At 41.7% G+C, this 27,329-nt stretch overlaps 8 protein-coding genes across 9 annotated transcripts in view; 5 read left to right on the forward strand and 3 right to left on the reverse strand.

The window, feature by feature from the left end:
* LOC117756218 (histone H1-like) overlaps positions 1-15,742 on the reverse strand; it is a 266,131-nt gene extending 250,389 nt beyond the window's left edge. The window contains exons 1-2 of the mRNA XM_034576634.1: positions 14,792-15,742; positions 14,668-14,752 (exon numbers count right to left, since the gene is read on the reverse strand). Coding sequence (XP_034432525.1) covers positions 14,668-14,752; positions 14,792-15,243 — 537 coding nt within the window. The 5' untranslated portion in view covers positions 15,244-15,742. The remainder of the gene's footprint in view (positions 1-14,667; positions 14,753-14,791) is intronic.
* On the reverse strand, positions 1-26,276 carry LOC117756227 (histone H2A-like). Its single transcript, XM_034576645.1, has 2 exons — positions 26,161-26,276; positions 1-699 (listed from the first exon to the last, which is right to left on the reverse strand). The coding sequence occupies exons 1-2, from the start codon at positions 26,178-26,180 to the stop codon at positions 123-125; spliced, it is 597 nt and encodes a 198-aa protein (XP_034432536.1). The 5' UTR covers positions 26,181-26,276; the 3' UTR covers positions 1-122.
* LOC117756243 (histone H3) lies at positions 737-1,346 on the forward strand. Of its 2 annotated transcripts, XM_034576666.1 has the most exons (2): positions 737-1,023; positions 1,191-1,346. In XM_034576666.1, exons 1-2 carry the CDS (start codon positions 824-826, stop codon positions 1,321-1,323), a joined length of 333 nt encoding a protein of 110 aa, XP_034432557.1. In that variant the 5' UTR covers positions 737-823; the 3' UTR covers positions 1,324-1,346. The 2 variants fall into 2 exon arrangements, with proteins under 2 accessions (XP_034432557.1, XP_034432556.1); XM_034576665.1 differs by having other exon boundaries at positions 737-1,281.
* On the forward strand, positions 4,614-4,997 carry LOC117756278 (histone H2B-like). Its single transcript, XM_034576706.1, has one exon. It carries the CDS (start codon positions 4,623-4,625, stop codon positions 4,995-4,997), a length of 375 nt encoding a protein of 124 aa, XP_034432597.1. The 5' UTR covers positions 4,614-4,622.
* LOC117756246 (histone H2A-like) lies at positions 11,842-25,960 on the reverse strand. Its single transcript, XM_034576670.1, has 3 exons — positions 25,541-25,960; positions 17,570-17,574; positions 11,842-11,854 (listed from the first exon to the last, which is right to left on the reverse strand). The coding sequence occupies exons 1-3, from the start codon at positions 25,922-25,924 to the stop codon at positions 11,851-11,853; spliced, it is 393 nt and encodes a 130-aa protein (XP_034432561.1). The 5' UTR covers positions 25,925-25,960; the 3' UTR covers positions 11,842-11,850.
* Positions 17,863-18,236, forward strand: LOC117756287 (histone H4). Its single transcript, XM_034576716.1, has one exon. The coding sequence runs from the start codon at positions 17,876-17,878 to the stop codon at positions 18,185-18,187; it is 312 nt and encodes a 103-aa protein (XP_034432607.1). The 5' UTR covers positions 17,863-17,875; the 3' UTR covers positions 18,188-18,236.
* LOC117756277 (histone H2B-like) lies at positions 20,576-20,962 on the forward strand. Its single transcript, XM_034576705.1, has one exon. The coding sequence runs from the start codon at positions 20,576-20,578 to the stop codon at positions 20,948-20,950; it is 375 nt and encodes a 124-aa protein (XP_034432596.1). The 3' UTR covers positions 20,951-20,962.
* LOC117756234 (histone H3) lies at positions 26,240-26,721 on the forward strand. Its single transcript, XM_034576656.1, has one exon. The coding sequence runs from the start codon at positions 26,264-26,266 to the stop codon at positions 26,672-26,674; it is 411 nt and encodes a 136-aa protein (XP_034432547.1). The 5' UTR covers positions 26,240-26,263; the 3' UTR covers positions 26,675-26,721.
* Positions 26,722-27,329: the final 608 nt, after the last annotated feature.

A 27,329-nucleotide genomic window follows, 5' to 3' on the forward strand; every position in this document is an offset into this window, starting at 1 on the left:
TTATGCGTGTACTTGTGTATTTTACAAGTTGGTGTGTGACATGAGGAGATTTGCTCTCTACCAGAGGAGAGTGTGTGGCTCTTAAAAGAGCCTTTGTGTCGGTGGTTTCCAGCAGCTTTGCTTTACTTGGACTTGGGGGACTTCTCGGTCTTCTTGGGCAACAGAACAGCCTGGATGTTGGGCAGCACGCCGCCCTGAGCGATGGTCACTCCGCCCAGGAGTTTGTTGAGCTCCTCGTCGTTGCGGACGGCCAGCTGCAGGTGGCGGGGGATGATACGGCTCTTCTTGTTGTCGCGGGCGGCGTTTCCAGCCAGCTCCAGGATCTCAGCGGTCAGGTACTCCAGCACAGCCGCCAGGTAGACGGGGGCGCCGGCACCAACGCGATGTGCGTAGTTGCCTTTACGCAGCAGCCTGTGGACACGACCGACGGGGAACTGGAGCCCAGCGCGGGACGAGCGAGTCTTTGCCTTCGCTCTGGCCTTTCCGCCGGTTTTACCTCTGCCTGACATTATGGATGAAGTTTGTTTCCTAAAACACGTCAAGAGAAACTGCGGTGAACAGCTCGAACCCTCCTTTATATATCCGCGGAGCGAGCGGGACGGTTCATGCCAGACCAACCAGAATAGAAGCCTCCAGCAGAGCAGCGGAGGACGGCCTGCACTTTCCACCAATAAGCAGCGAGTACCCCAGGAGGAGCCTCTCACCAATCAGGACCCGGGGATCTGAAGTAGCGTCACCATTTCACGGCTGGCTCCGCAGTTTAAAAGCAGAGTGTCGCGTCTCTGCTTCACATTTCCTCCCAATCTGAGAGACAAGTAACAAAATGGCAAGAACCAAGCAGACTGCGCGTAAATCCACCGGAGGCAAAGCCCCCAGGAAGCAGCTGGCCACCAAGGCTGCTCGTAAGAGCGCCCCGGCCACCGGCGGCGTGAAGAAGCCTCACCGTTACAGGCCCGGTACCGTGGCTCTGAGAGAGATCCGTCGCTACCAGAAATCGACGGAGCTGCTGATCCGCAAGCTGCCCTTCCAGCGCCTGGTCAGAGAAATCGCTCAGGATTTCAAGACCGACCTGCGCTTCCAGAGCTCCGCTGTCATGGCTCTGCAGGAGGCCAGCGAGGCTTACCTGGTCGGCCTGTTTGAGGACACCAACCTGTGCGCCATCCACGCCAAGAGGGTTACCATCATGCCCAAGGACATACAGCTGGCCCGCCGCATCCGCGGAGAGAGAGCTTAAACTGCTGCTGCTCCACTGACGATAACAACGGCTCTTTTAAGAGCCACTTCACTGCACTCAAGACAAAATTCCTCCGCTGCCCTCACTAGTTACTGACTGTTCATACATATAATACACTGTAAATAACTGACTAAAGAATTTACAGTAATTATCTGGAAAATAAAGTTACTATTCAATTATTTTCAAATACAAATAATTTATGTAAAGTAACTACAGCATCGTACAATAAATATCTTTACAGGTTGAAAGAACATTTAACTGTATTTTAGTTTTACAACATTAATTGAACAGCAACAGTTGTTAGTTTTTCACAATACTATATACAAAAGATTTTACAGTAAAATATGTGTTACATTAGTAGCTTTGCAAATACTAAGCCCCGGCTTGCTATTAATCTAATATTTATTAATATTGCTACTTTCACTTCACCTGTTAAATGGAACCATGGTCAGAGCTGCAATGAAATAAAATGTTTATTTTAACTGAGTTGAGTTCTAAAATACATGTGTAAACTTTAAGAACCTGAGATGACCTTGCTTTTTCTGAGAAACTGATCTACTCAGTGCAAACATTTATCAAACAGTTTAAGTTATTTAAAAAGATGCCTTTAGTAAAACACTCCAATTGTTTTGAAAGACAAACATGTCCCCCAGGGATTGGAGCCCTTATAAACAAGTGAAATCTTTGCAGCCTTGAACATGATTGTAACAGTGGCATTACAGGCCTTCATCAACAGAACATTCATACCCCACTGATATAGACTGGTAATGGTAATGTTGAAAAGTAAAGTTGAAAAGGTTACTGAATGCTGTAAACACAAGTATCACTAGTATCACTATTATTTCACTGCACTTATATTTGCATTGATGCATCTTACAAACAGCAACATTGTTTTCCAAGTCAACCATATCAAAGTCCTTTTCCCACTCGTTTCTCTCCTAAAATGAGTTCAAAAGCTCCACAGCTCCACCAAAACCCGTTTCCCAGCTGCTCCACATGTTTGTTCAGAGAGACCGAGTAAAAACAAGCAGCTGCTGATGATCCCTTTGTAATAAAGTCAAGTTATTGTGCAGGCAGCAAACACACTGCTGATGGTTGAGACTCATGGTGAAGTTGAGCCAGACTTCCTATCAGAGCCGTGAACGTGTCATGATGAGGATGCTGGAGAGTCATTCTATAATTAGTGCTACATTTCAGGTCCATGGGTTTAATGTGTCAATTTGACTAAATATTCACTTCAAGCAATGATCAAATTAATATTGGGGAACATTTCTCTTTCATTTAATGACAAAAACTCAACAGGTTCCATCATCAAACGCAACAGAAACAATCGACCACATCGAATAAATGCAAACACCAGATCAAACCTAAATAAAACTGTTGAAGTGTTTGCGGCTTGTTGTTTGCGACAGTTGTGGAGGCCGTAGTGCAGGTTAGTGCACAGGCGTAGTTATATATTGGTCAAGTTTTTCCCGGCCTCCGGTTGAAGTGTGTTGACGTTGGGTTTTCACAACCAGGCCAGAAGTATATCTGTTGGACACGAGTCAAACTTGATTATCACTCTGCAGGCTGACATTAAGTGGCCTATTGAAACGTGGAGTGAAGTAAAATGGCCAATACACCTTCCATTAAGTTTAATGCCATTGATGATATCATAATAAACCCTTACTGATGGGAATGTGGCTTTAACCATTTCTTTGTGATGGATTTTCTTGCAGCTACACTCAGGAGTTTTTTCAGAATTTAGTGCCAGAAGGAATTTACATTTGGAAAAGCCCAGAACAAATGGTAGTGATTTTAGATGGTGCTTGTTGTTTCATATCCTGAAGTCCTTTAAAGAGTCTTGAGATGTCTTTAAGCCCAGACTCGGCCCTATATGCATTATAAATAGGTTTAATAGGGTATTTTCAAACGCCTTTTTACTCTCTGTGACAAAATTATTGATATAGTGGCGGACTTGAAGAAATTGCTCAATATCATCTAATTATTAAAAAGTACAGTATGTGGAGAGTCCCTGGTTAGATCTTCTTTTATAGGATACATCCAACTTGTGTTTTGGGTGAACTATCCCTTTTAATATCAGCTTGTATTTTCTGACTTAACTGCTTAACATTTAAAGTTACACTCAGGTCTTATAAGTCTTTTGGAATGTTTACTCGTAGGTGAAGTCTGAGCTTATGGTCTGGCTAAGATCTAAGTTATTTGTAACCTGAAACCAAGCTAAATTAATGTCTACCACCAGTTGATGTTAGCGGATGTTAGGGACATATTGTTAGTTGTGTATCTTAGCATCATCAGGTGTTTCAGCATTAATTCACAAGACACCCTCTTCTAAGGCAGGCCTGCCACAGGTTGAACAGACCTGGGTCCATGTCACTAGCATCTTGGGGCCCGGTTGGATTCTTTCCTCCTGATCCAGAGTCATTGGGTATTGTTGATTATATGTGGCTTTCACTGTCGGGATCAACAAACCCTTCATTTCCTTGTACCACTCAGATGAAAAACCATCTGGTCCTGCTGCTTTATTGGGTTTCAAATTACATATTACACTTTTGATTTCTTCATTTTTAATTTCACTAATTAGGAGCTTGTTTTGTTCTTCCTTCATCTTAGGTAATTTTATCGGATCAAACAATTCTTCCATCCATTGTTTGGAGAAAAAACAGCTTTTTAAAATATCATTAGAATAGATCTCATGTAGTTTGTTATTTTTCTTATCTATTTCCATTTTCATTCATGGATTTAGTTTTTAGACATTATGTTGCTCCATTTGTATTTTCTCTGATTTTTAAAATGAGAGTAGTAGCCTATAATTTCCCCCTCAGGACCACTTTACACCGATGGCAAAGTATTGGAGAAGACACTTCCCCACTTTCATCAAAAATTTGATGAATATTTTATTTAATATCCCGATGTTCAGTCTCCAGGTTGTGGTGTTTTCAGATCCTATAGCTAGATCCATATGATTTGGGCTCTGATCTTTCAGGTCCATTGTCCCAATATTTCCATTTTTCACCAAAAGCCTACTGTGACCATTAAGTGTTCCCTTAACATTTAGAGCTGTGTATTTATCAGGTTGCTTTAGTTCAGATTGTTTTAAATGATACTAATGTGATACTAACATCAATAATAATAACATATATACTTTCAGACATCTTGCATTTCTTAACCCCCCAAATGTTCCAGTTGAGCTCTACAGTTCAACCTCTGTCAGCAGCAGAATAATGGACTGATGAACGTGGAGACACTCCCACGTGCTGTTACACTGACGCTCAACATTCAGCCAATGACAGAGAGGAAACGGCACAGCAACATTTACATGTGATGTGTTCAAATACAGCCTGGCCACCGACGTCTTTTATACATTTGATCGAATAATATCGTGACGATGCCTGAACCAGTGAAGCCTGCGCCCAAGAAGGGCTCCAAGAAAGCGGTGGCGAAGGCCCCCGGTAAGGCCGGAAAGAAGAGGAGAAAGTCCAGGAAGGAGAGCTACGCCATCTACGTGTACAAGGTGCTGAAGCAGGTCCACCCCGACACTGGGATCTCCTCCAAGGCCATGGGCATCATGAACTGCTTCGTGAGCGACATCTTCGAGCGCATCGCCGGTGAGGCCTCTCGTCTGGCTCATTACAACAAACGCGCCACCATCACCTCCAGGGAGATTCAGACCGCCGTCCGCCTGCTGCTGCCCGGGGAGCTGGCTAAACATGCCGTGTCTGAGGGCACCAAGGCCGTGACCAAGTACACTAGCTCCAAGTAAACGACTCTAAGGAGACATCACATCAAAGCAACGGCTCTTTTAAGAGCCACACACTTTCTCTATGGAGACAAACTGTCCTGACTCTAACGACATGTTCATCAGTAGTAATGAATAGTAATAGTTTGTTCTGAATCAGTTAAGAGACGATATGTTACACATATAAATGACATGACGTATTTGTACAGTGCTGTAATACACTGGTGTCATTAACTGCCGTTTAAATTATCAAAAGATACAGAGCAGAAGACTAGAATCACTTTGACATTTGAATATCTACTTAGTGTTTAAGTCCTAGTCCTGAGTGAATACTAATTGAAATGTGTTCTTGTTGCAGTAATTTCTAAAAAACAAGTTCACAAATACTGAATTCAGAAATCCACATTGTGTACAGACTAAGCGGCAACAACCGGACTGAGCGATGAGGCCGATGCGGAAGTGCAAAAAAGCTGCAGTTCACTGAGTGGCCACTTGAGGCTCGCTCCAAGAAGGAGTCAATTCCCATTGACCTCCATGTTAAAAAGCCAGACTTTAGAGCAGAATTAAACCTGTTTAAAGCCTGGTTCAAAAACGGTTTTAGTCCCAATCACTAATTTCTATTTTCATGACAACTGTGAGGTGGGTGAGTTTTTTCCTAACTAGCTCATTTAGATGATATAGAGGTTTGACATTGTGCACAATTATCACTTGATGGACAGGTGGCGTTACCGTTTGCTCGTCACTCCAGCTCCTAGCCTGTAGTCTGCTCGGCTTCACCTGAGCTAACAGGCTAATCCCCGTCACTGAACACAACATGAGTCTGTGGAGAAGATTTCAGTCACATATCGGATGAATAATATTGTTGTTCGGCTGCTTGTCCTGACGGAGAAGTCAAAGACGTCTGTGGTCCAGTTTCTGTGTTAAATCAAATATAGTATTTTATTTTTGTGTTAGTAGTGATGAGCAGGTCTCTGTACCTGGCTTGTTAGCTTAGCTCCAGCAAGATACCAGCAGTAATTACAGGGCTTGTGTGCGGTAAAGTAACGTTGAATTTAATTTGACCACAAACACAGATTATTATTCTGCAGAAACCGATTTACTGTGATGGACTGAAGCGGGAGTATTTAACGTTACATCTGCATTTTAAGATCAGCTGTTTAAAGAAGCATTACGTCTCTTAAAGCTTTTTATTCAGAGTATTGGTGTTGATGTGTTGTAACGTGTTACAGTGAAAACTAAACTTGTTGCCTACATTCAGTTTTTACATCGTTAATCTTAAACAGACTTTACTGAATCTGTCATTCGTGTGTTAAATAAGTGGACATGCAGAATAATGCATTTGTCTGTCACATGGAAATAAATAATAGTTAGTGTAACTTTACTAACAGACAGGCACATGGAGAACCTGAGGCTGATGTCCACCACCTAGTTCCTAAGCTAAAGTGAAGTGATATGATCTGATGAACTCTGAAGTAATAAACTATTATTTGTATCTTGCAAGTCTGTGAAAGTGTTAACCTGGCACATGTATGACTTTACATATCTGTGTATTTGTGTTGAGTTTTCCTCTAGGTGACTCAGACAGCCTGCACCTGTGGATGTCCAACAGGACTGAGCACTGAGTCATCACTTCAGCACTGACTCCAGGTACAGACCTGACAAACAATCAAAGCAAAGTATTGTACATAATACATAATGTATTAAATTATATATTCAATATTTTTAATGTGTAAGAACTCCATACTGCACATTCACTGTCTTGGTAGTACACTGTTTAATCCAAAACCATATTCAAATACATAGTTGAAAATCAACAGAATATAAGGACACAAACTTTGTTTATAAGTAACACTTCCTCTGCAATAATGCCATACTTTTATGTTTCCTGTCATTTAATTAGGGACGGACGAACTTGAAGGACACAGCTGTGCTGACCGTGTTCTGTCTCTTATGGCAAAGAAGAAAAATAAAACACTTGGTATTTATCTAAAGTGTCAAATCAGAAAGTAAAAGATGAACATGGTTCTGATAACAGTGTTCTTTTTTTAACCAACCATAATGAATATAGAAATTGACTCAATATTATCCATGACACTTAGTAATGACTGCCAACTGTAAGCAGTTGCAGTTCATCTTTAGTTGAGGGAGGTAAACATGAAGTGTTGTGCAGATGAAGCTGGTGCAGGTCGTCCTCATGTTGACCAGCCTGAAGCTGCCGATCTCCACCATGTTGCTGCTGCCACAGTGGATGATGAGGACATCCGGTGCTTCATGTAATGAAAAGAAGAAAATCACTATAAATGATCTTTTATGCTGAAATCACTGTCACATCGGTCGGACAACGTAGAACAAAGGAGAAACACCTCAGATTAAAGACACTCTGTAAATACCTTTTTAAAAATATTGTACAATACAAATAATAATAATTACAATACTTTTGACACATGTAATATTAGCTGTGTTAAGCAGCCAAGACTGGTACTTACAGTTTATTCTGTGTTCAGCAGGTGGAAGCACCACAGATTTCAGCCAGATCTGACGTACTGAAAGAAATAAACATTGTACAAATATATCAAATATCTTTCTACCTCATCTGTAATATTCAAGGTGATACATTCTCACAGTGCTGTTGACAACAGTCCACATCAAGTCCCTCCACTTCTCTGTGTGAAAACAGATAAATATGTAATAAATATGACAACTGCTTACAACAGTGGTGAGTGGAGATTAAAATCACATCTAAACTGTCATTACACATCTGCACTGAGTCTAATTCACTGTAAATTCCATAACAGGCTAAATAAACGAGGTGGTAATAGTAATGGTGGTTATACGAGCCTGTATGAGAACATTTGTGAAACATATAGTTACTATCACATGCAACTTACACATGTAGCTTATTGATATTAACTTATAATTACAATCAAGTGACAACGAAACACACTAAAGTGAAGTGAAAATTAGACTGAGGTAGTTAACTTGCTTCAATCTGTTCATTAGACATGTTAAATAAAAGGTAAATTACCACAATTACATATTAAAAACGACTTGAGGCATGTAAGCATATGTAGTATGATTATGATAATAGACAAATCAATAGGTTTTGTTGTTGTAAAGTTTCAGGGTAACTTACCTCTGGTTAAGTCCGTTGTGATGACCGCTAGCATCCTGAGGCAACAACACCGCAGCGCTAACCAGTTAGTAACAGCGGGTAGCATGTAGCCTAGCTCCTTAGCCTGAGCTAACCAGGTAACATTGAGCTCTGTGGGCGTGGCTCAGTTGTCGGTCGTCGCCCAGCCCACCTCAGCTCCACTCGCGCTCCTCCTTTTTGCCCATTTATGGGTTAGCCAGGAACTAGGAGGAGTCAGGCTCCGGCAAGATGGCGCCGGGTGAAACGTCCACTGAGAGCCTCATTTTCACTCTTCAGAACCCAACGGGTGACGTCACGGACACTATGTCCATCTTTATATACAGTCTATGGTATAGACACAACACAAATATAAAATGTATATCCATGAACTTTAAGGCGACACATGTTCCCACATTCCCGTGATACACCAAGTAAAGTCCGGTGATCTGAACACTGCTGGAAGTTTGTATCAAGGAGTAAGGAAACGTTTGAGGCTTTGTGTGATGAGTCTGCTAATGACGATGGATTTATTGGTTCTGTTGGTGAGGACTTGATGTAAGGACTGTACATGAGGAACTTATTCTTTTAACCGGTTCTGATTCCAGCTCTGCTCCAGGTGTGTCTGCTAAAACACGGCTCAGACGACTTCTCTCTCTTAATGTCCTTTAATTTGGCAACAGCACAGTACAACATATGCCTATGAAAGGCAGAATATGGGTGGGAATGCGTGTGGTTCTACAAGAAGAAATGATACAAAATACAACAATGATAAGAATTATGGAAGGGATAAACAGTGCGACTATACAATTGTAACCCTCATGAAATTAAGGCTACTAACCTCAGGTGTAGTAAAAGTTATTGCCAAAAGGGGGCGCACTATGCGTTCCGTTCCAGGGAACTCCCCATGAATAAGAAAACCCTTTTTTCTTCTCCCAAGATTTCCCCATGAAAGTGTAGAAAAAGAAGCTCCCGGATTTCGGTATGAAATAACATAAAACACTCGAAATATTGCCATAGTCTACCTGTAATTATACTAATAAGGTTATTTTCCAACTAGACGTCCAACTTGAGAGTGTCAACTGAAGTGATTCCATAGAATAATCTGATACTGGAAACTCCGGTGAGTGAACACGTTAGGTAGTCACTGCTAGTCACTACTAAGAATCATGCTAGCGAACTTGGGAGAGAACTAATACTGCTTTTAAGTTGCTATTTGAAAGATTACCTCTTTAAAACCAATCGGAGTAATAACATAGTAATCATCAATGTTTCCAACGAACTTTAAGCAGCCTGTTATCATAGTTAACACCATGTTTAATGTTATAGACAGAAAGAGTAAATGTTAACCTCCCATACTGGTGCTCACTATATCGTGGAGGTAACGTTGAGACTAACAGCGATTTGGAATGTTATAGGATGTGTGGCACTAAGTTTACGGTTCAACCACGCAGCTTATGTTAGTAGCGTATAGCAATGGTTTACTATGCAAGTGCCTTGCAGGTGCATATAATCTGAATAGCCAATGCATATCTTAAATGAAGTTCAAGTTACACTGTAAATTATTCTCATGTTTAAGTCAAGTATAGTGACATGATATAGTAATGAGTTATCACATAACATATTACTTGAAAAGGATGTGTAAAACAGATAAGCCCTTTGCTTAGAGATGTGAAATACTTTATTGTTTTGATTTGTACATTATTATTTAATGAAGCACATTGAAAATGCAAGCTTCCAAGCAAGTGAAGTACTAATGTTATATTAGTGGTTACTGTGATGTTGTTCTATCATCTCAATGTAATCTGAGTGCACCCAGGTAATGGTTACACATATAGAAAAGAAGTTAATGAGATCTCATGTAAGAAATAGAATTAGAAAACAGACACTGATTATTCTGCACTTTGTGTAGATTGTTTTTTTATTCATACTAGAAGAATCTGAATCCTGTGAATCTGAATGCTGAGATGGCGAGCTAAACCCAGATCGTGGATGCGGTGTGGCCTACCGTATGATCCAGACCGAACCTGATTCGCTTATCAAGAAGACATCAGACCCCAGTCCTGCCTGTCAGGTAGACAGGTAGTAAGGTAGTCTAGAGATACAGTACACATAAAGACCCGGACCACAACGGAACAGGTGGAACCTTCAAGCACACACTATTCATGGACTGAACGGACTATATCCTGGGAACTGTACATATACACACACTGAAAGGACTGAGTTCTTTTACAAGACTCCTACAACTTCCAAACAATGTACTATTCTTTTTTATTTTACACTGTTTTATATTATGGTTGTTGCATGACCGATTGTGAAGCAATAAACTGGTCATTTGTTCAACTTGTTCTTTGTCTTAGGCCTACCTCTCCTTCGAACCTAGATAGATGTTTAGTGCTTTTTCTAATACTAGCCCCAGACAAGTGCTACACAATCAAAAGAACATTCAGGCTGAACATACACACTACGTAAAAACACATGCATGCAGACTACACACATATCCATATGAACAATATATATCCTTATATACCTGTATATACATATTAGCGAGGAACCCACAGATATAAATATAAAACAGTAGAAAAGGCACCCAGATATACAATGAAGCAGATAATGTGCTGCACTCGCACTGACCGTGCAGCCCCAGCAGTGCATGTTAACTAATAACGAACTCTAACCAACTTAACTGAAACAACTAATAACACACAGTGCACACTCACGGTTCTCACGGACGCACACGCAGACAGCAGTCTCTGACCGACGGACAGCGGTCTTCTTCTTCCTCTCGGTCTCCCGCGTCGCTCTCAATTACTCCGCGCGCTACACTCCGCGCGCTACGCTCAGCTGAATGCGCGCTCCCACCACAGGTGTGCAGCGCGCGCCCTCGCGTTCCTGTGCTCAGCGCGCACCTCCGCGATGCGCTGCGGATAGGCCTCCTTTATACAGGTTCTGTTGATCATGTATCATTTGTTAACAATTAGCTTATTCAGATGATTCAGTCATTAAACATCTAAGAGAGTTGCAGTAAAATCAGTGAAGAAAAACATCTGATATTCCACAAACACTGTTAGGGTTGCCATCGTTAAGGGTTGAATAACCGGGCACCGATATCCTTGATTCTCGGAGGAATAACACACGCAGCCGTCATCAGTGTTTTACTTGAACCGGAAGTGATTCACTTTATTGCGCACTCTCCAGTTATATTATATTAAAGCATAGACTTCAGTATAAGGGCACATATTAACAGAAAACTTAACAAACACATTGATGATTAAATGAGGAAGTAAACATTATCGATCATTTCTTAACGTAGTGATGTTATGCCACGAATTGACCACAAGGGAGCAGTGCATGCACGTGATATCGTTTTATGGCAGGCTATATTCAAACTTTACATTTGACTAAACAAACAGGCACTAACATAAATGACAAGTTGTAGCATATGAGCTGTGGTACACACCTGCCCAGTCACTCAGCTCAGGACCTCCTGGGCGAAGCTAATAACCTGCTAATTATCACACGAGCTTCTAAACAAAGTCTAATATTTACAACCAGTGTCATAGTACAATGAAACACAACATCAGTTATAAGTGATGACTACAGTCACTGAAATTGCAGCTCACTTACCTTAATAATATTATTTTAAAGACCCCCCCAAACCCTCTTTATCTCAGTTAGCTCAGAAAATGGATTCTAATTTGTATATCATTAGATTATGTTGTGACATTGCTTGTGCTTGACTTCTGTTTCTTATCTGCACTTATATGATCACTCCTATGCTGTTTTACTCTTTCACTATTGGAGATTCCCTCCTGACCCTTCATTACATTCATCATTAAAAAATATTTGTATCCATTTTATAGCACATAACTTATTGAAGCCTTTTCTGTGAACAAGATGTTTTAGATGCAGTGGGAAGACAGTAAGTGTCATAGATTTCATATTATAATAATTCAATTAAATTGAAGGGCATAAGAATGTTGAAAACATTATATTGTTAATCCCTCATAACATCTACTATTGAAAATATTTTCAGTTTTAAACCCAATAGCAGTTTCAACTGCAGGACGTGTTTTGTCCCATGTCTCAAGAATCAGTGATGTGTGTTATTCACAGGGAGAAGATGGTGGAATTTGTCATGTTGGTTATAATTGTATTTTTAAAGAAGCTCATGACATGACATCATTCCTCCTCTGAGTTAGAGGAATAGATGGATCAGTAGAACTATGACTCTCTGTCATCTCTCAGTGCTTTCTTGTTATATATCAGGCTATCTTTCCAGGCCAGGTGAAAATCATCTTGGTTGGTGGAACGCCTCTTCCTCTCCAGCTTCTGTGATGTCTGTTTTAAAACACGTATTTGATAATTATACCATGGAGCTAATCTCCTCTGGTTTACTTTCTTCTTTTTCAATGGGGCAACAGTGTCAAGGGTTGTTTTGTTATGAGGATGCTGTACATTTAAAAAAGTGATTAACTAGTGTTCATGCACATGTTGAGTAAAACCAATTGAGTCTACTAATGAATTAAATGATGAACTAAGACATAAAATAATATCTATTTTAATTATAATACAAGACTGATAATTTTTGTAACATTATGAATTTACTTTGCTTGACAAAGATATATTTGTTCTGGTTTACTTACCACTCTCTCCATGTGCCTGAGTGAAAGATGGAATGAGTAATGTCGACTACACTTCCTTAATTTGTGGTCACATTATTACTTTTTTTTATAGTTATCTAGATACAGGGGGTGGCTCATCTTACCCACTGCCTCGACTTACACAGTTGTAACCTATGTGTGTTTTTTCACAGACTTGAAGCGTAAAGCAGCTGCGCTCTGCTCCACAACATCCATTCAGAGAAACAAACTGTTGAGGTGCAGCACCGAAACACAACAAACAGCTCTGTCCATGGTCCTGAAACAAGGTATCCACTTTAGTTCTTTAAAATTATACTCTGAAAAATTATAGCCTTTTTCAGATGTGGTTTTATCTTTATCTCCAAGTGTGTTAACACACCTAAGCAGGGCCATCGTCATGGTTGGAAAAACTAGTCAGAATAGGGTTACAGAGGTTTACATACAAAGGAGAGTGATTATGATTTGAAAGAAACTGTTAAATCGGAAAAAAAATAAATTGCTATTGATTTACACTTGAGCACTGGGTGTAAATGAACATATGTGGACACACTTAAGCAGGGCCTTAGCCAAGATTGAAAAATCAACCGTCAGGTGGGGGTTACTTAGATTTACTTTCAAAGAAGATCTACTGGTACTTGCAGGAAAGAAATTAACTTTGTGTTTTAATCATAAATCTGAGATAAACGTGAGTAAATTTAACCACATGACTTTCCCTCTGTTTGTGTTGCAGTGTCTGATGACAGTTCATCAATACTTTAGTTTAATGACAGCCACTGATCAAGTTGATGCTGCTACAGAGCTCATTTTTATGACTCAGAACAGCTACTGGAAAACATAGCTTCTGACAGGACATGTAGGAGAGTTCAACTGGTAGAGGACGTTGTTCCGGTTCAAATATTTGGAGAGTATCGCCATCTCTTGGCTCCCTGATGTTACTACATCTTCTCCCAGAGCCGCCCCTCGGGGAGCATGAGTGCTCAGTGTGAGGAAGATGCTGTGAATCCTTCGATCACACAGGGTATCCTCTCTCCCTCATTTCTCCGCTGTCGCCCCAACCGGTCGAGGCAGATGGCCGCTACACTGAGTCTGGTTCTAGATGTTTCTTTCTGTTAAAGGGGAGTTTTTTTCTTCTCTCCACTGTCGTCAGTGTTTCTCATTGTGAGAACCGTTGGGTTTCTTAATAATTTGGTAAGGTCTCTGTAAAGTGCCCTGAGATGTCGTGATACTGAGCTATAGAAATACAATTGAATATATATAATGAATGTGATGAGTCTGTCAGGATCACATATCACAATGAAACAATCTAAAAGTAAACATATGTTTAAATCGCTGAAATCGTCATTTTTCTAACCAGCTCACCCACAACTTTATTACTTTACTCTTTATTATGCATGTGTATATATGTATAAAAAATTTTTAAGTTGTCACTTATATATTTAGCAATTAAAGACACAAGGAAACTATGATAAATATAACAAGGAACACTCTTTAAGAAGTATGATGTAAATCTGAAATCGTTGCACATCATGTTACATGGTGTATGTGTGTATGTCAGTAGTAGTCTGCTTCTCCTTCAATCAGAGTCTAAAGAAATGTTTTCTATTACATGATAGTATTTGATGTTTTGATATGAAATAACTTCTAAATCTTGACATTGTAAGAAATACATATTTAATATCTTTCTATATAACTTGACTCCCTTTAGTTAAGAACTCTGTCTCTACATATTTATTGACAGTGATGATGATTGATGAGGAAGCAGCTCTTTGTGGATAGACGTGTGTGGCTCTTAAAAGAGCCTTTTACCAGGATGGACATGTTTCACAGTGAGGACATCTCACTTCTTCTTGGCTGCTGTCCTCTTCACTTTGGGTTTGGCGACCTTCTTCGCGGGGGCTTTCTTGGGTGCAGGGGCCTTTTTCACCACTTTCTTGGGGCTCTTCGCCACCTTCGTGGGGCTCTTGGTGGACTTCTTAGCCGCTGCTGGTTTCGTCACCTTCTTCGGGGACTTCTTAGCCGCTGCTGGTTTCGTCGCCTTCTTCAAGGACTTTTTAGCGGCTGCTGGCTTCTTGGCTGCCGCTGACTTGGGCTTTTTAGCCACTGCGGGTTTCTTGGCGGCGGGCTTCTTCGCTTTGGGAGCGGCCTTCTTCACCGGCTTCTGGACCTTGGTCTCCACCTTCTTGCTCATCTTGAACGAGCCGGTGGCCCCGGTTCCCTTGGTCTGGACCAGGGTCTCGTTGACCACCAGCTTCTTGATGGTGTTGTTGACGCGGGCATTGTTCTTCTCCACATCGTAGCCTCCGGCAGCCAGAGCCTTCTTGAGAGCGGCCGCGGACACGCCGCTCCGCTCCTTGGACGCGGACACGGCTTTCACGATGAGCTCACTGACGCTGGGGCCGACCTTCTTCGGTTTCACGACCTTCTTCTTGGCCGCTTTAGCCTTGGCAGCGGCTGGAGCTGGAGCTGGAGCTGGAGCTGGAGCTGGAGCGACTTCTGTCATCTTTCTCTTTGTGTTTAGATCAACGAGGAACTATCGGAGTGAGTGACCGGACTGTAGAAGAGTCCTGATCGGGAGGCGGTACTTGAACACACCATGAGAACCGTGAAGACTCAGTCGAGCCGTGGCTCCTGTGTGCAGTGTGAACACCGAGACACTTGTGTTTTCTCTTCACTGATAAACGAGTGAAAACTCAGTGGGTGAGCGGTGCTGGAGGCTGACAGCGAGGAAGCAGGTAGCGGACTTGTCTGTCTTCATATTGAAGTCATGAAGAGCTCTGATGCTCTCTGCATTTTGTCGGTGGAGCCTCCAAACCTCACCCGTTCACCGCGGTGAGCAGCGCTGCTCAGCGGCTTTTCCCACTCGTTTCTCTCCTAAAATGAGTTCAAAAGCTCCACAGCTCCACCAAAACCCGTTTCCCAGCTGCTCCACATGTTTGTTCAGAGAGACCGAGTAAAAACAAGCACCTGCTGATGATCCCTTTGTAATAAAGTCAAGTTATTGTGCAGACAGCAAACACACCGCTGATGGACGAGGCTCATGGGGAAGTTGAGCCAGACTTCCTATCAGAGCCGTGAACGTGTCATGATGAGGATGCTGGAGAGTCATTCTATAATTAGGACTACATTTCATGTCCATGTTAAATTTGTCAATTTATCAAATATCCACTTCAAGCAATGATCAAATTAATATTTTGGAACATTTCTCTTTCATTTAATACAAAAAGTCAACAGGTTCCATCATTTATTTTGCAGAAAATGTTTATGCTTTACTGGAATTTCCAGTTTCTCTACTGTCCGATTTAGTAAATACCAACTTTTGCTCTTCACATTAACACTAGGATACATGTTTCTGTATATTATTTTGATCGTTATTTGTGTAAAATAATCATTAAAACATGACAGAGCTTTCTCAAAAACTATTTGACTCATACATTAAATAATTCATGTTTTGTGTGAGAAATCTCTGTCAACCTGTCAATATGTTACCTATTGATCAATAGATCAAGTCTTCTCAGACTTTTATAGCCAATAACATATTCATATTACAAATGAAGGCCTTAGTGTCAACAAACACTCTGTGTATCCAGAATGTACACACGTGTGCAGTATGTGTAAGTGTGTGTGTAGATTGCTTTGTGTAAATTGTAGCATGTAAACATGTAATTTTAACCATTCAAACAGACTTTATTTATGTAGTACTTTATATACAAACGCTATAACACAAAGTACTTTCCATGCTAACTATGATGGTAAATGGTTTTGTATTTATATAGCGCTTTTCTAGTCTTGTTGACCACTCAAAGCTCTTTACAGTACAGTTTTACATTCACCCATTCACACATTCACACATTCACCCATTCATACAGTGCATCTATTAGCAGCACTTTGTTGTTCTATGAGGGGCCATTCGGGGTTCAGCATCCCCTCAGCCCGATAAAAAACAACATCCCCCACCCCTCCACTCACCCCCATCCAAGCTCATAGCAAAACAATAATAACAGTGTTGTTGTTAATCTCATTATTTAAACAGTTTTTAAATTATGAAACAAAGGCAGGGAAGCAAAGACAAAGTTGAGAGATGGTCACTCTGCTCAGGAGTTTGTTGAGCTCCTCGTTGTTGTGGATGATCAGCTACAGGTGGCGGGGGATGAAAATACCATGTTAAGGATGCCCCCACAAAACCAGGACCATTTTTTCTAAGGTCCATTTCTGCAAATGAAACAAGATGAATGTAGTAAAACAGAATCCAGCAGAATGACAGTTTGTAATCAACAACACTTTCAAGCATACATGAGGTGCTTTTAAAACTGGTCAGTATCCAATGATGCCAAATGAAAAATGAACATAGTCACACTCTCACCCCGGACTAATAATATATGGGCATGTTCATAACACTATCAAAAACAATTCCAGACAAGCATCAAGTGCTTACACTGCTTGACCCTGCACTAACACTTTTGTTCAACTACAACATGACTTTTAGCGCTGATAAAACAAATCGGTGCATGTTTTTTATAAAAGACCACATTTAAAGAGTGAATTTGTCTATTACATTGTTATGTCTTTGTTGTAATTTAACCTTCCTATTGTCCTTGGGGTCAATTTTACCCCATTAAATGTTTAACGTCTCTAAATAAATAAATAGGTAATTTTTATTATAATAATTATCTGGAGGGTTTTAATTGCTGTGGTCAAAATGACTCAAAGGATAAACAATGTCAATTTGAGGATAACAGGAGGGCTCAGGGAGAAATCATGAGCTGAGTCTTTGTGTGACCACTGATTTTCACTCAAGGTTGCTCAATATCCATACATTGTCTCAGTACTTCCCTAATCAGTCCTAATGTTACTCTTATGTTTACTAAGCCTTTTTCACAGGCACTATTCCTACTTGATGGAAATGTGCTACAGTCCTACTGTTACACAAAACTGCCAGACCTTAATATCTACCGTCCTACATCCAAACCTGTGGAGGCGCTAGCGCACCATAGACTTTATTATCAGCGGCCATGAGGATCCACAGAGGAGGAAGACGGCCGCCTCTGTCTTCTATCAGGTCCTCAGTCAGGCTATGAATAGCTGTGTTTCCCGCGGAGCACTCTATTCACTAGGTCTCATCTTACTGAAGAGAAATGTCTGGACGAGGAAAGGGAGGAAAAGGGCTCGGTAAAGGAGGCGCAAAGCGTCACCGCAAAGTTCTCCGTGATAACATCCAGGGAATTACCAAGCCCGCCATCCGCCGCCTGGCTCGCCGTGGCGGAGTGAAGCGTATCTCCGGTCTGATCTACGAGGAGACCCGCGGCGTGTTGAAGGTTTTCCTGGAGAATGTGATCCGCGATGCTGTCACCTACACCGAGCACGCCAAGAGGAAGACCGTGACCGCCATGGACGTGGTGTATGCTCTGAAGAGACAGGGCCGCACTCTGTACGGCTTCGGTGGATAAACTCACTTTACAACAGCTCAACAACACAACGGCTCTTTTAAGAGCCACACACTGAGTCAATGAGAGCTCACATCCTCTGCTCAACACGAATCACTCGTTCTTCCAGAGTACAACAATACAATAACGTCTGTAAATCGATGGAACTATGACGGTGTAACGTGAGGGTTCAATGTGGGGTAGTTGAATCTCTTAAAGTGAAGAAACTCCAGGATGGAGACTGACTTAGTGAAGCTGCACTTTACTGTTCTCCACACTGATCATCAACCACTCATACTTCCTGCTTCTTACTAATGTGACTGAACTAACAAGAAGAAGCCAGAAGGCCACAGACTGAGGTGAAAGAACTACAGAGGCAGATTCAACACATCGTTACTGCTCTCAGGAAGCTAATTTAAATATTTACATGTGTAAACATACATATGTAAATAACTAAACAGTAAATATTGTAAAAAAAAATTGTCAATTACCATAAACACAGGAATTAACTTAATTTACATTAGTCATCATTGATATATAAACCCAGTTAAGCACCTGCATGAAATGTTTTTTTCCCTTTTTGATTTGATTAGACTCGATCTCTCCACCTAACATATACATAAATACAACACTTTCCTCCTGCCTCCATCAATCATATCCACCTTTACACTAACCTTAAAGGGATAGTACACCCAAAAATGAAAATTCACCTATTATCTAGTCACCACTATGCTGATGGAAAGTTGGGTGAAGTTTTTGAGTCCACGAAACACTTAATGTGTTTGTGGAATATCAAATGTTTTTCTTCCCTGACTTGACTGAAATCCCAAAAGAACGTGTTCAGATCACTGGACTTTACTTGGTGTATCACCGGAATGTGGGAAAATGTGCCTTAAAGTTTAAGGCTCTAATTTTATATTTGTCGTAGTGTCCATTTCTGAATTCGGTCCTTGTGAACTTGTTTGTTAGAAATTACTGCAACAAGAACGAATTTCTAACTTATGAGTGACTTTTATTAGTGTCAGTGAAAACAGGTCAGCAGGACAGTGGAGGAAGACAGAAGCTCCAGCTCGGTAAGAACCAACTTCTTCTCTGATTATGAAGCAGCGGCACAGATTATTGAGCAGTTGTGACCAGAGAGAAACTTTGTATTTTCACTGTTTCCTCTGTTCTTCAACAAAGTCAATTACCAGATGGTTCATGGTAACGCTCCTCACATCTCACTGTGTTGCTCTGAGCGTGTGTGTGTGTGTGTGTGTGGTCTGGGATTGCAGTGTCTGCACTTTGAAAGACAACGTCTTATTATGAAAGTCTATCAGAGCGATGTGGGCGATTTTCAACCGGCTGAAATCTCTCTGTACTCTATTAAACAGGTCTTGTCGCTGCAGCTAATTGGACTATAATATTCAGAGGCAGCAGTCAGGACCAACTGTTTTGAGAATTTGTATAATTTAATGCATTTTTAAAAATAATGACAATTATAATGAAAATGTGCAAAATGTATCACGATGATCTTTTTCCCATTTTTTCTTTGGGAGGGCGGCGCCCTATTGGCCAGCTGCACCTGTTTATGTTCCTCACACAAAGGAGCAGATACCGGTCCTGCTGATGGGTTGATGCTCTTCTACGGCCCTGTCCAGCTCATGTAACGCCCAGTCCCCTTCTATCTCCTCCACGCTCTTGAGACTGTGCTGGGAGACACAACAAACCTTCTTGCTCCTGCACGTTTGGATGTTCCATCCTGGAGGAGCGAGACTACCTCTGCTACCTGATTGGACTGCAGGGACCGCCTCATGCTACAGGTAGTGACAAGGACACTAGCAGAACACAAAACTAGAGAAGAATCAGTCAGGAAGGATGAGGAGAGAGCAAATGTCTGTGGCCACCACATATAAAACTGTTCCCTTTCTGTTGTTGTCTTGCTTTTGCCTCTTCATTGCACCTGTTGTCACTTTCATTTGCACCAAAACAGGTGAAATTGATTCACAATCACTTGTGCTTCCTAAATGGACAGATTGATAAACCTGAAGTGGAACTGACTTGGTGTTTTACTGTGACCATTAAGTGTTCCCTTAACATTTAGAGCTGTGTATTTATCAGGTTGCTTTAGTTCAGATTGTTTTAAATGATACTAATGTGATACTAACATAAATAATAATAACATATATACTTTCAGACATCTTGCATTTCTTAACCCCCCAAATGTTCCAGTTGAGCTCTACAGTTCAACCTCTGTCAGCAGCAGAATAATGGACTCATGAACATGGAGACACTCCCACGTGCTGTTACACTGACGCTCAACATTCAGCCAATGACAGAGAGGGAACGGCACAAATAGATTTACATGTGATGTGTTCAAATACAGCCTGGCCACTTAGTTCTTTATTCATTGGATCGACTAATATCGTGACGATGCCTGAACCAGTGAAGCCTGCGCCCAAGAAGGGTTCCAAGAAAGCGGTGGCGAAGGCCCCCGGTAAGGGCGGAAAGAAGAGGAGAAAGTCCAGGAAGGAGAGCTACGCCATCTACGTGTACAAGGTGCTGAAGCAGGTTCACCCCGACACTGGGATCTCCTCCAAGGCCATGGGTATCATGAACTGCTTCGTGAGCGACATCTTCGAGCGCATCGCCGGTGAGGCCTCTCGTCTGGCTCATTACAACAAGCGCTCCACCATCACCTCCAGGGAGATTCAGACCGCCGTCCGCCTGCTGCTGCCCGGGGAGCTGGCTAAACACGCCGTGTCTGAGGGCACCAAGGCCGTGACCAAGTACACCAGCTCCAAGTAAACGACTCTAAGGAGACATGACATCAAAGCAACGGCTCTTTTAAGAGCTACACACTTTCTCTATGGAGACAAACTGTCCTGACTCTAACGACATGTCCATCAATAGTAATAGCTTGTTCTGAATCATTTAAAAGACAATATGTTACAGTTATAAAGTTCTCATGTATTTGTACAGTGCTGTAATGCACTGGTGTCATCAACTGAACAAAAATAATGAAAAAGTGAAAAGATACAGATCAGAGTAGAATAACTTTGATATTTGAATATCTATTTAGTGTCCTAGTCCTGAGTGAATACTAATATAAATATGTTCTTGTTGCAGTAATTTCTAAAAAATAAGTACAGAAATCCACACTGTGTACAGACTAAGCGGCAACAACCGGACTGAGCGATGAGGCCGATGCGGAAGTGCAAAAAGCTGCAGTTCACTGAGTGGCCACTTGAGGCTGGCTCCAAGAAGGAGTCAATTCCCATTGACCTCCATGTTAAAAAGCCAGACTTTAGAGCAGAATTAAACCTGGTTAAAGCCTGGTTCAAAAAACGGTTTTAGTCTCAATCACTAATTTCTTCTTTCATGACAACTGTGAGGTGGGTGAGTGTTTTCCTAACTAGCTCATTTAGATGATATAGAGGTTTGACATTGTGCACAATTACCACTTGATGGACAGGTAAGTCAAATATAGTATTTTATTCTTGTGTTAGTAGTGATGAGCAGGTATCTTTGTCTCTGTACCTGGCTTGTTAGCTTAGCTCCACTAGCATCCAGGCAAGATACCAGCAGTAATGGCGATGCTAACGGGAGCGACGGGAGTTATTAAACCGACACAACACCGACATGAACCGGTCCACGCGGCAGAGAGAAGCGTTAGAGTTTCTGGGGATAAATCGTTTAAACCGAAGGCGACTGTGTGTTTAGAGAATAAGCTCCACCACGTAAATTGTCTGACGTTATGTAAAGTTGTTTTGCTCGTTAATGTGAGTCACTTAAGTTTTAATGTTATTGTTCTATAAATAACGTTATTGCAGCTGTTGCAGTTTGAAACCCGTTGAGCGGGACTTTTTCATTGTGGCTGTACGGTAAAGTCACGTTGAATTTAGATCATTTAATTTGACCACAAACACAGATTATTATTCTGCAGAAACCGATTTAATGTGATCAACTGAAACGGGAGTATTTAACGTCCCATCTGCATTTTAAGATCAGCTGTTTAAAGAAGCATTACATCTCTTAAAGCTTTTTATTCAGAGTATTGGTGTTGATGTGTTGTAACGTGTTACAGTGAAAACTAAACTTGTCGCCTACATTCAGTTTTTACATCGTTAATCTTAAACACACTTTACTGAATCTGTCATTCGTGTGTTAAATAAGTGAACATGCAGAATAATGCATTTGTCTGTCACATGGAAATAAATAATAGTTAGTGTAACTTTACTAACAGACAGGCACATAGAGAACCTGAGGCTGATGTCCACCACCTAGTTCCTAAGCTAAAGTGAAGTGATATGATCTGATGAACTCTGAAGTAATAAACTATTATGTGTATCTTGCAAGTCTGTGAAAGTGTTAACCTGGCACATGTATGACTTTACATATCTGTGTATTTGTGTTGAGTTTTCCTCTAGGTGACTCAGACAGCCTGCACCTGTGGATGTCCAACAGGACTGAGCACTGAGAGTCATCACTTCAGCACTGACTCCAGGTACAGACCTGTTTTCATAACTGACAAACAATCAAAGCAACGTATTGTACATCATACATAATACATTAAATTATATATGCAATGTTTTTAATGTGTAAGAACTCCATACTGCACATTCACTGTCTTGTGTTACCACCTGGCTCAAGGCTGGCAGCAAATAGGGAGGTCACACACAGATCTATCAATCAAAAGTAAATTATTTAACTCAACTCATACATCATATTAATTAACTGGTGAGGTGTGTAAGTATGAAGGACATCAGTTGTGTGAGAACTGTGGATGAGTGAGAATATAGTGTGATATGTAGTGGACAATTATTAAGTGTGGTCGAAAAACTATTATGTTATTTTCGGCTCTGGGAGACGATGTAGTAACATCAAGCAGCCAACGGATGGCGATGCTCTCCAGATATGTGAACCGGAACAACGTCTACTACCAGATGAACTCTCCTACATGTCCTGTCAGAAGCTTTGTTTTCCAGTAGCTCAGCTGCTCCTGTTTTATTGCAGCTACTTGTCTGTTCTGAGTCATAAAAATGAGCTCTGTAGCAGCATCAATTTGATCAGTGGCTGTAATTAAACTAAAGTATTGATGAACTGTCATCAGACACTGCAACACCAACAGAGGGCAAGCCAACAGGTTAAATGTAGTAACAGGGAGTAGAGGGTTTTTCCAGGTGACGTTTTTCTCAGATTTATGATTAAAACATTCAGTTAATTTGTTTCATACAAATATCAATAGATCTTCTGTGAAATCAAATCTAAGTAACCCCCACCTGACGATTTGTTTTTCCAAACTTGGCTAAGGCCCTGCTTGGGTGTGTCCACATATGGTCATTAACATCCAGTGCTCAAGTGAAAATCAATAGCAATTTAGTTTTTCAGATCTAAAAGAGAGTTTCTTTCAAATCATAATCACTCTCCTTTGTATGTAAACCTCTCTAACCCTATTCTGACTAGTTTTTCCAACCATGACGATGGCCCTGCTTAGATGTGTTAACACACTTGGAGCTAAAGATAAAACCAAGTCTAAAAAATTTTAAACAACTAAAGTAAATACCTTGTTTCAGGACCATGGACAGAGCTGTTTGTTGTGTTTCGGTGCAGCACCTCAACAGTTTGTTTCTCTGAATGGATGTTGTGGAGCAGAGCGCAGCTGCTTTACACTTCAAGTCTGTGAAAAAACACACGTAGGTGACAACTGGGTACATAGAGCCAGTGGGTAAGATGAGCCACCCCCTGTATCTAGATAACTATAAAAAAAAGTTATAATGTGACAACAAATTTAGGAAGTGTGGTCGACATTACTCATTCCATCTTTGACTCAAGCACATGGAGAGAGTGGTAAGCAAACCAGGACAAATATATCTTTGTCAAGCAAAGTGAATTCATCATGATGCTAAAATTATGAATCTTGTATCTTAATTAAAATAGATTAACAAACAGACATTAATATGAATACACAGACAGACATATCCACTCACATACATGAATATATACACAGACACACAGCCATTTAGTGCATATATAAGTTCACACAGAGCCACTACATTTGTTGCTATGAAGAACACACACGTGTCCTTTACGTGCACACCACAGCGTGCGTTAGTCACTGACGTCCCCTCGTACTGCAGGAGTTTGGCGACGGCCTTAAACTGCAGCCTTCTGGACCCTGACTGACTGACCCACTGACCTATTGACTCACTCGCTGGTTAATGTTGACACTATTGCAATAAACACTAAAATAAAACACAGCACTTGATATCACTTTTTACTTGCTCACTTTTCTTTTCTGCCTGATTTTTTTTCTGACTGACCAATGACAGTTTCTCACACAGTGTGTGTGCTTGTCTATAAAAATGATGAAGTATTATTATGGTCTGCGGTGGACTAGTGGTAGAAAAGGCGGACATCAGACCGGAAGGTCCCTGGTTTGAGGCCACGGACTGACAAAAACATACCTGGACCAGTTCAAGTCCGAGAGGACTTTACCTATTCCCAATGTCTAAGTTCCCCTGAGCAAGGCACCTTACTCCCCCAACTTCTGCTCCCCGGGCGCTGTCCATGGATGAACACTGCTCTGTCTGTTGTGTCCTGTGTTCACACAGATGGGTCAAAAGCAGAAGAATCACAAGAGGAAATATATACAATAATAATAATGATGGCTGAGTTCCATTCAGCTGCTCCAGTTCAATGGTCCTGATGTTGTGCATGCTGGATCACTGTCATGTTTACTGGGGAACTTTAATACAACAGAGGACTTGGTCAATGTTTTTAATGAAAACCTGTCTCATGTGAAACACGTCTATAATCACACATGTGACCGGACACACAGCACCTAACTTTTAAAACCTGATTTTACAGCTTAAGCAAAAGTACCATCAGTTATTGTTTATGAATACATTACTTTGTAAAAAATAAACTTAGTAATAAATGAAATAAATAGATAACATCTCCCACTAGTTATGCTTCATGACGAATGTAAAGAGGTTGAAAAATACATTTAATGTGTTGTACCCACACTACTTTGACTTTCATTAGACAAATATTAAAATGTGTTGTTTTTGCAATCATACTGTACATCTTGACATATATGCAGGTCCCTTTAATGACGTGAATCCATGTACCTTAGGCATATTGGAATTTGAAGTGTGTATTCTTTGTATTAAGTCTTCCAGATGAGCGCTGGTTTCCTCACTAACTGACAGGAACATCTGACACAGAAAAACTACACCAATGAATACGTATTGAATGCTAATGTGTCTAAGATGACTTATGCTTGTGTATTTTACAAGTTGGTGTGTGACATGAGGAGATTTGCTCTCTACCAGAGGAGAGTGTGTGGCTCTTAAAAGAGCCTTTGTGTCGGTGGTTTCCATCAGCTTTGCTTTACTTGGACTTGGGGGCCTTCTCGGTCTTCTTGGGCAACAGAACAGCCTGGATGTTGGGCAGCACGCCGCCCTGAGCGATGGTCACTCCGCCCAGGAGTTTGTTGAGCTCCTCGTCGTTGCGGACGGCCAGCTGCAGGTGGCGGGGGATGATACGGCTCTTCTTGTTGTCGCGGGCGGCGTTTCCAGCCAGCTCCAGGATCTCAGCGGTCAGGTACTCCAGCACAGCCGCCAGGTAGACGGGGGCGCCGGCACCAACGCGATGTGCGTAGTTGCCTTTACGCAGCAGCCTGTGGACACGACCGACGGGGAACTGGAGCCCAGCGCGGGACGAGCGAGTCTTTGCCTTCGCTCTGGCCTTTCCGCCGGTTTTACCTCTGCCAGACATTATGGATGAAGTTTGTTTCCTAAGACACGTCAAGAGAAACTGCTGTGAACTGCTCGAATCCTCCTTTATATATCCGCGGAGCGAGCGGGACGGTTCATGCCAGACCAACCAGAATAGAAGCCTCCAGCAGAGCAGCGGAGGATGGACTCCACTTTCCTCCAATAAGCATCGAGTAGTCAGGCGGTGGGTCGCTCCTTTGGGCGGCGCTGAGCTCTCTCACCAATCAGGACCCGGGGATCTGAAGCAGCGTCACCATTTCACGGCTGGCTCCGCAGTTTAAAAGCAGAGTGTCGCGTCTCTGCCTCACATTTCCTCCCGATCTTAGAGACAAGTAACAAAATGGCAAGAACCAAGCAGACTGCGCGTAAATCCACCGGAGGCAAAGCCCCCAGGAAGCAGCTTGCCACCAAGGCTGCTCGTAAGAGCGCCCCGGCCACCGGCGGCGTGAAGAAGCCTCACCGTTACAGGCCCGGTACCGTGGCTCTGAGAGAGATCCGTCGCTACCAGAAATCGACGGAGCTGCTGATCCGCAAGCTGCCCTTCCAGCGCCTGGTCAGAGAAATCGCTCAGGATTTCAAGACCGACCTGCGCTTCCAGAGCTCCGCTGTCATGGCTCTGCAGGAGGCCAGCGAGGCTTACCTGGTCGGCCTGTTTGAGGACACCAACCTGTGCGCCATCCACGCCAAGAGGGTTACCATCATGCCCAAGGACATACAGCTGGCCCGCCGCATCCGCGGAGAGAGAGCTTAAACTGCTGCTGCTCCACTGACGATAACAACGGCTCTTTTAAGAGCCACTTCACTGCACTCAAGACAAAACTCCTCTGCTGCTCTCATTAAAAATAATAGCTCATGAATCTGGTAGCCTTCATGGCCAAATAATGTACCAATATAAGGGGTTTATAATTCCATGTTAACATTAAGGATGTAACAACTAAACTATCTTTCTAAGGTCCATATCTTTGGCCCCTTACTCTGAATTTCTATCTGAGCTAGTTCTTAGGACAGATAAAGTCCTAATAGGTGACTTCAACATTCATTTATGTGACCAGTGACAGACTTAGTTCATCATTAAATTCATTAATACTCAATTGGTTTTACTCAACATGAGAACAAACTCAATCACACTCTTGACCTTCTAATGTAATAATATTTCCCAAAACCCTCTTCTGTCAAACCATGTTTTAATTGCATCAAAACTTAACTCCCACACTAGTTGATAACTTTATTAAATGTACAGCAGGCTCATTAAAAACAACCCTTGACACTGTCGCCCCACTGAACAATAAGAAGTACACCAGTATCAAATACGTGTTTTAAAACAGACATCACAGAAGCTGGAGAGGAAGAGGCGTTCCACCAACCAAGGTGATTTTCACCTGGCCTGGAAAGATAGCCTGATATAT

Source organism: Hippoglossus hippoglossus, chromosome 22 (assembly GCF_009819705.1).
Source record: "Hippoglossus hippoglossus isolate fHipHip1 chromosome 22, fHipHip1.pri, whole genome shotgun sequence".
Taxonomy (NCBI): domain Eukaryota; kingdom Metazoa; phylum Chordata; class Actinopteri; order Pleuronectiformes; family Pleuronectidae; genus Hippoglossus; species Hippoglossus hippoglossus.

What these genes read in the sequence shown, in the direction of transcription:
- LOC117756243 (XM_034576665.1), top strand. Translation starts at nt 824, where the DNA reads ATGGCAAGAACCAAGCAGACTGCGCGTAAATCCACCGGAGGCAAAGCC.
- LOC117756278 (XM_034576706.1), top strand. Translation starts at nt 4,623, where the DNA reads ATGCCTGAACCAGTGAAGCCTGCGCCCAAGAAGGGCTCCAAGAAAGCG.
- LOC117756287 (XM_034576716.1), top strand. Translation starts at nt 17,876, where the DNA reads ATGTCTGGACGAGGAAAGGGAGGAAAAGGGCTCGGTAAAGGAGGCGCA.
- LOC117756277 (XM_034576705.1), top strand. Translation starts at nt 20,576, where the DNA reads ATGCCTGAACCAGTGAAGCCTGCGCCCAAGAAGGGTTCCAAGAAAGCG.
- LOC117756246 (XM_034576670.1), bottom strand. Translation starts at nt 25,924, where the DNA reads ATGTCTGGCAGAGGTAAAACCGGCGGAAAGGCCAGAGCGAAGGCAAAG.
- LOC117756227 (XM_034576645.1), bottom strand. Translation starts at nt 26,180, where the DNA reads ATGGTGACGCTGCTTCAGAT. An exon ending in ATGGTGACGCTGCTTCAGAT is followed by an intron (nt 700 to 26,160) that starts CCCCGGGTCCTG and finishes CTGATTGGTGAG; the next exon opens with AGGCTCCTCCTGGGGTACTC.
- LOC117756234 (XM_034576656.1), top strand. Translation starts at nt 26,264, where the DNA reads ATGGCAAGAACCAAGCAGACTGCGCGTAAATCCACCGGAGGCAAAGCC.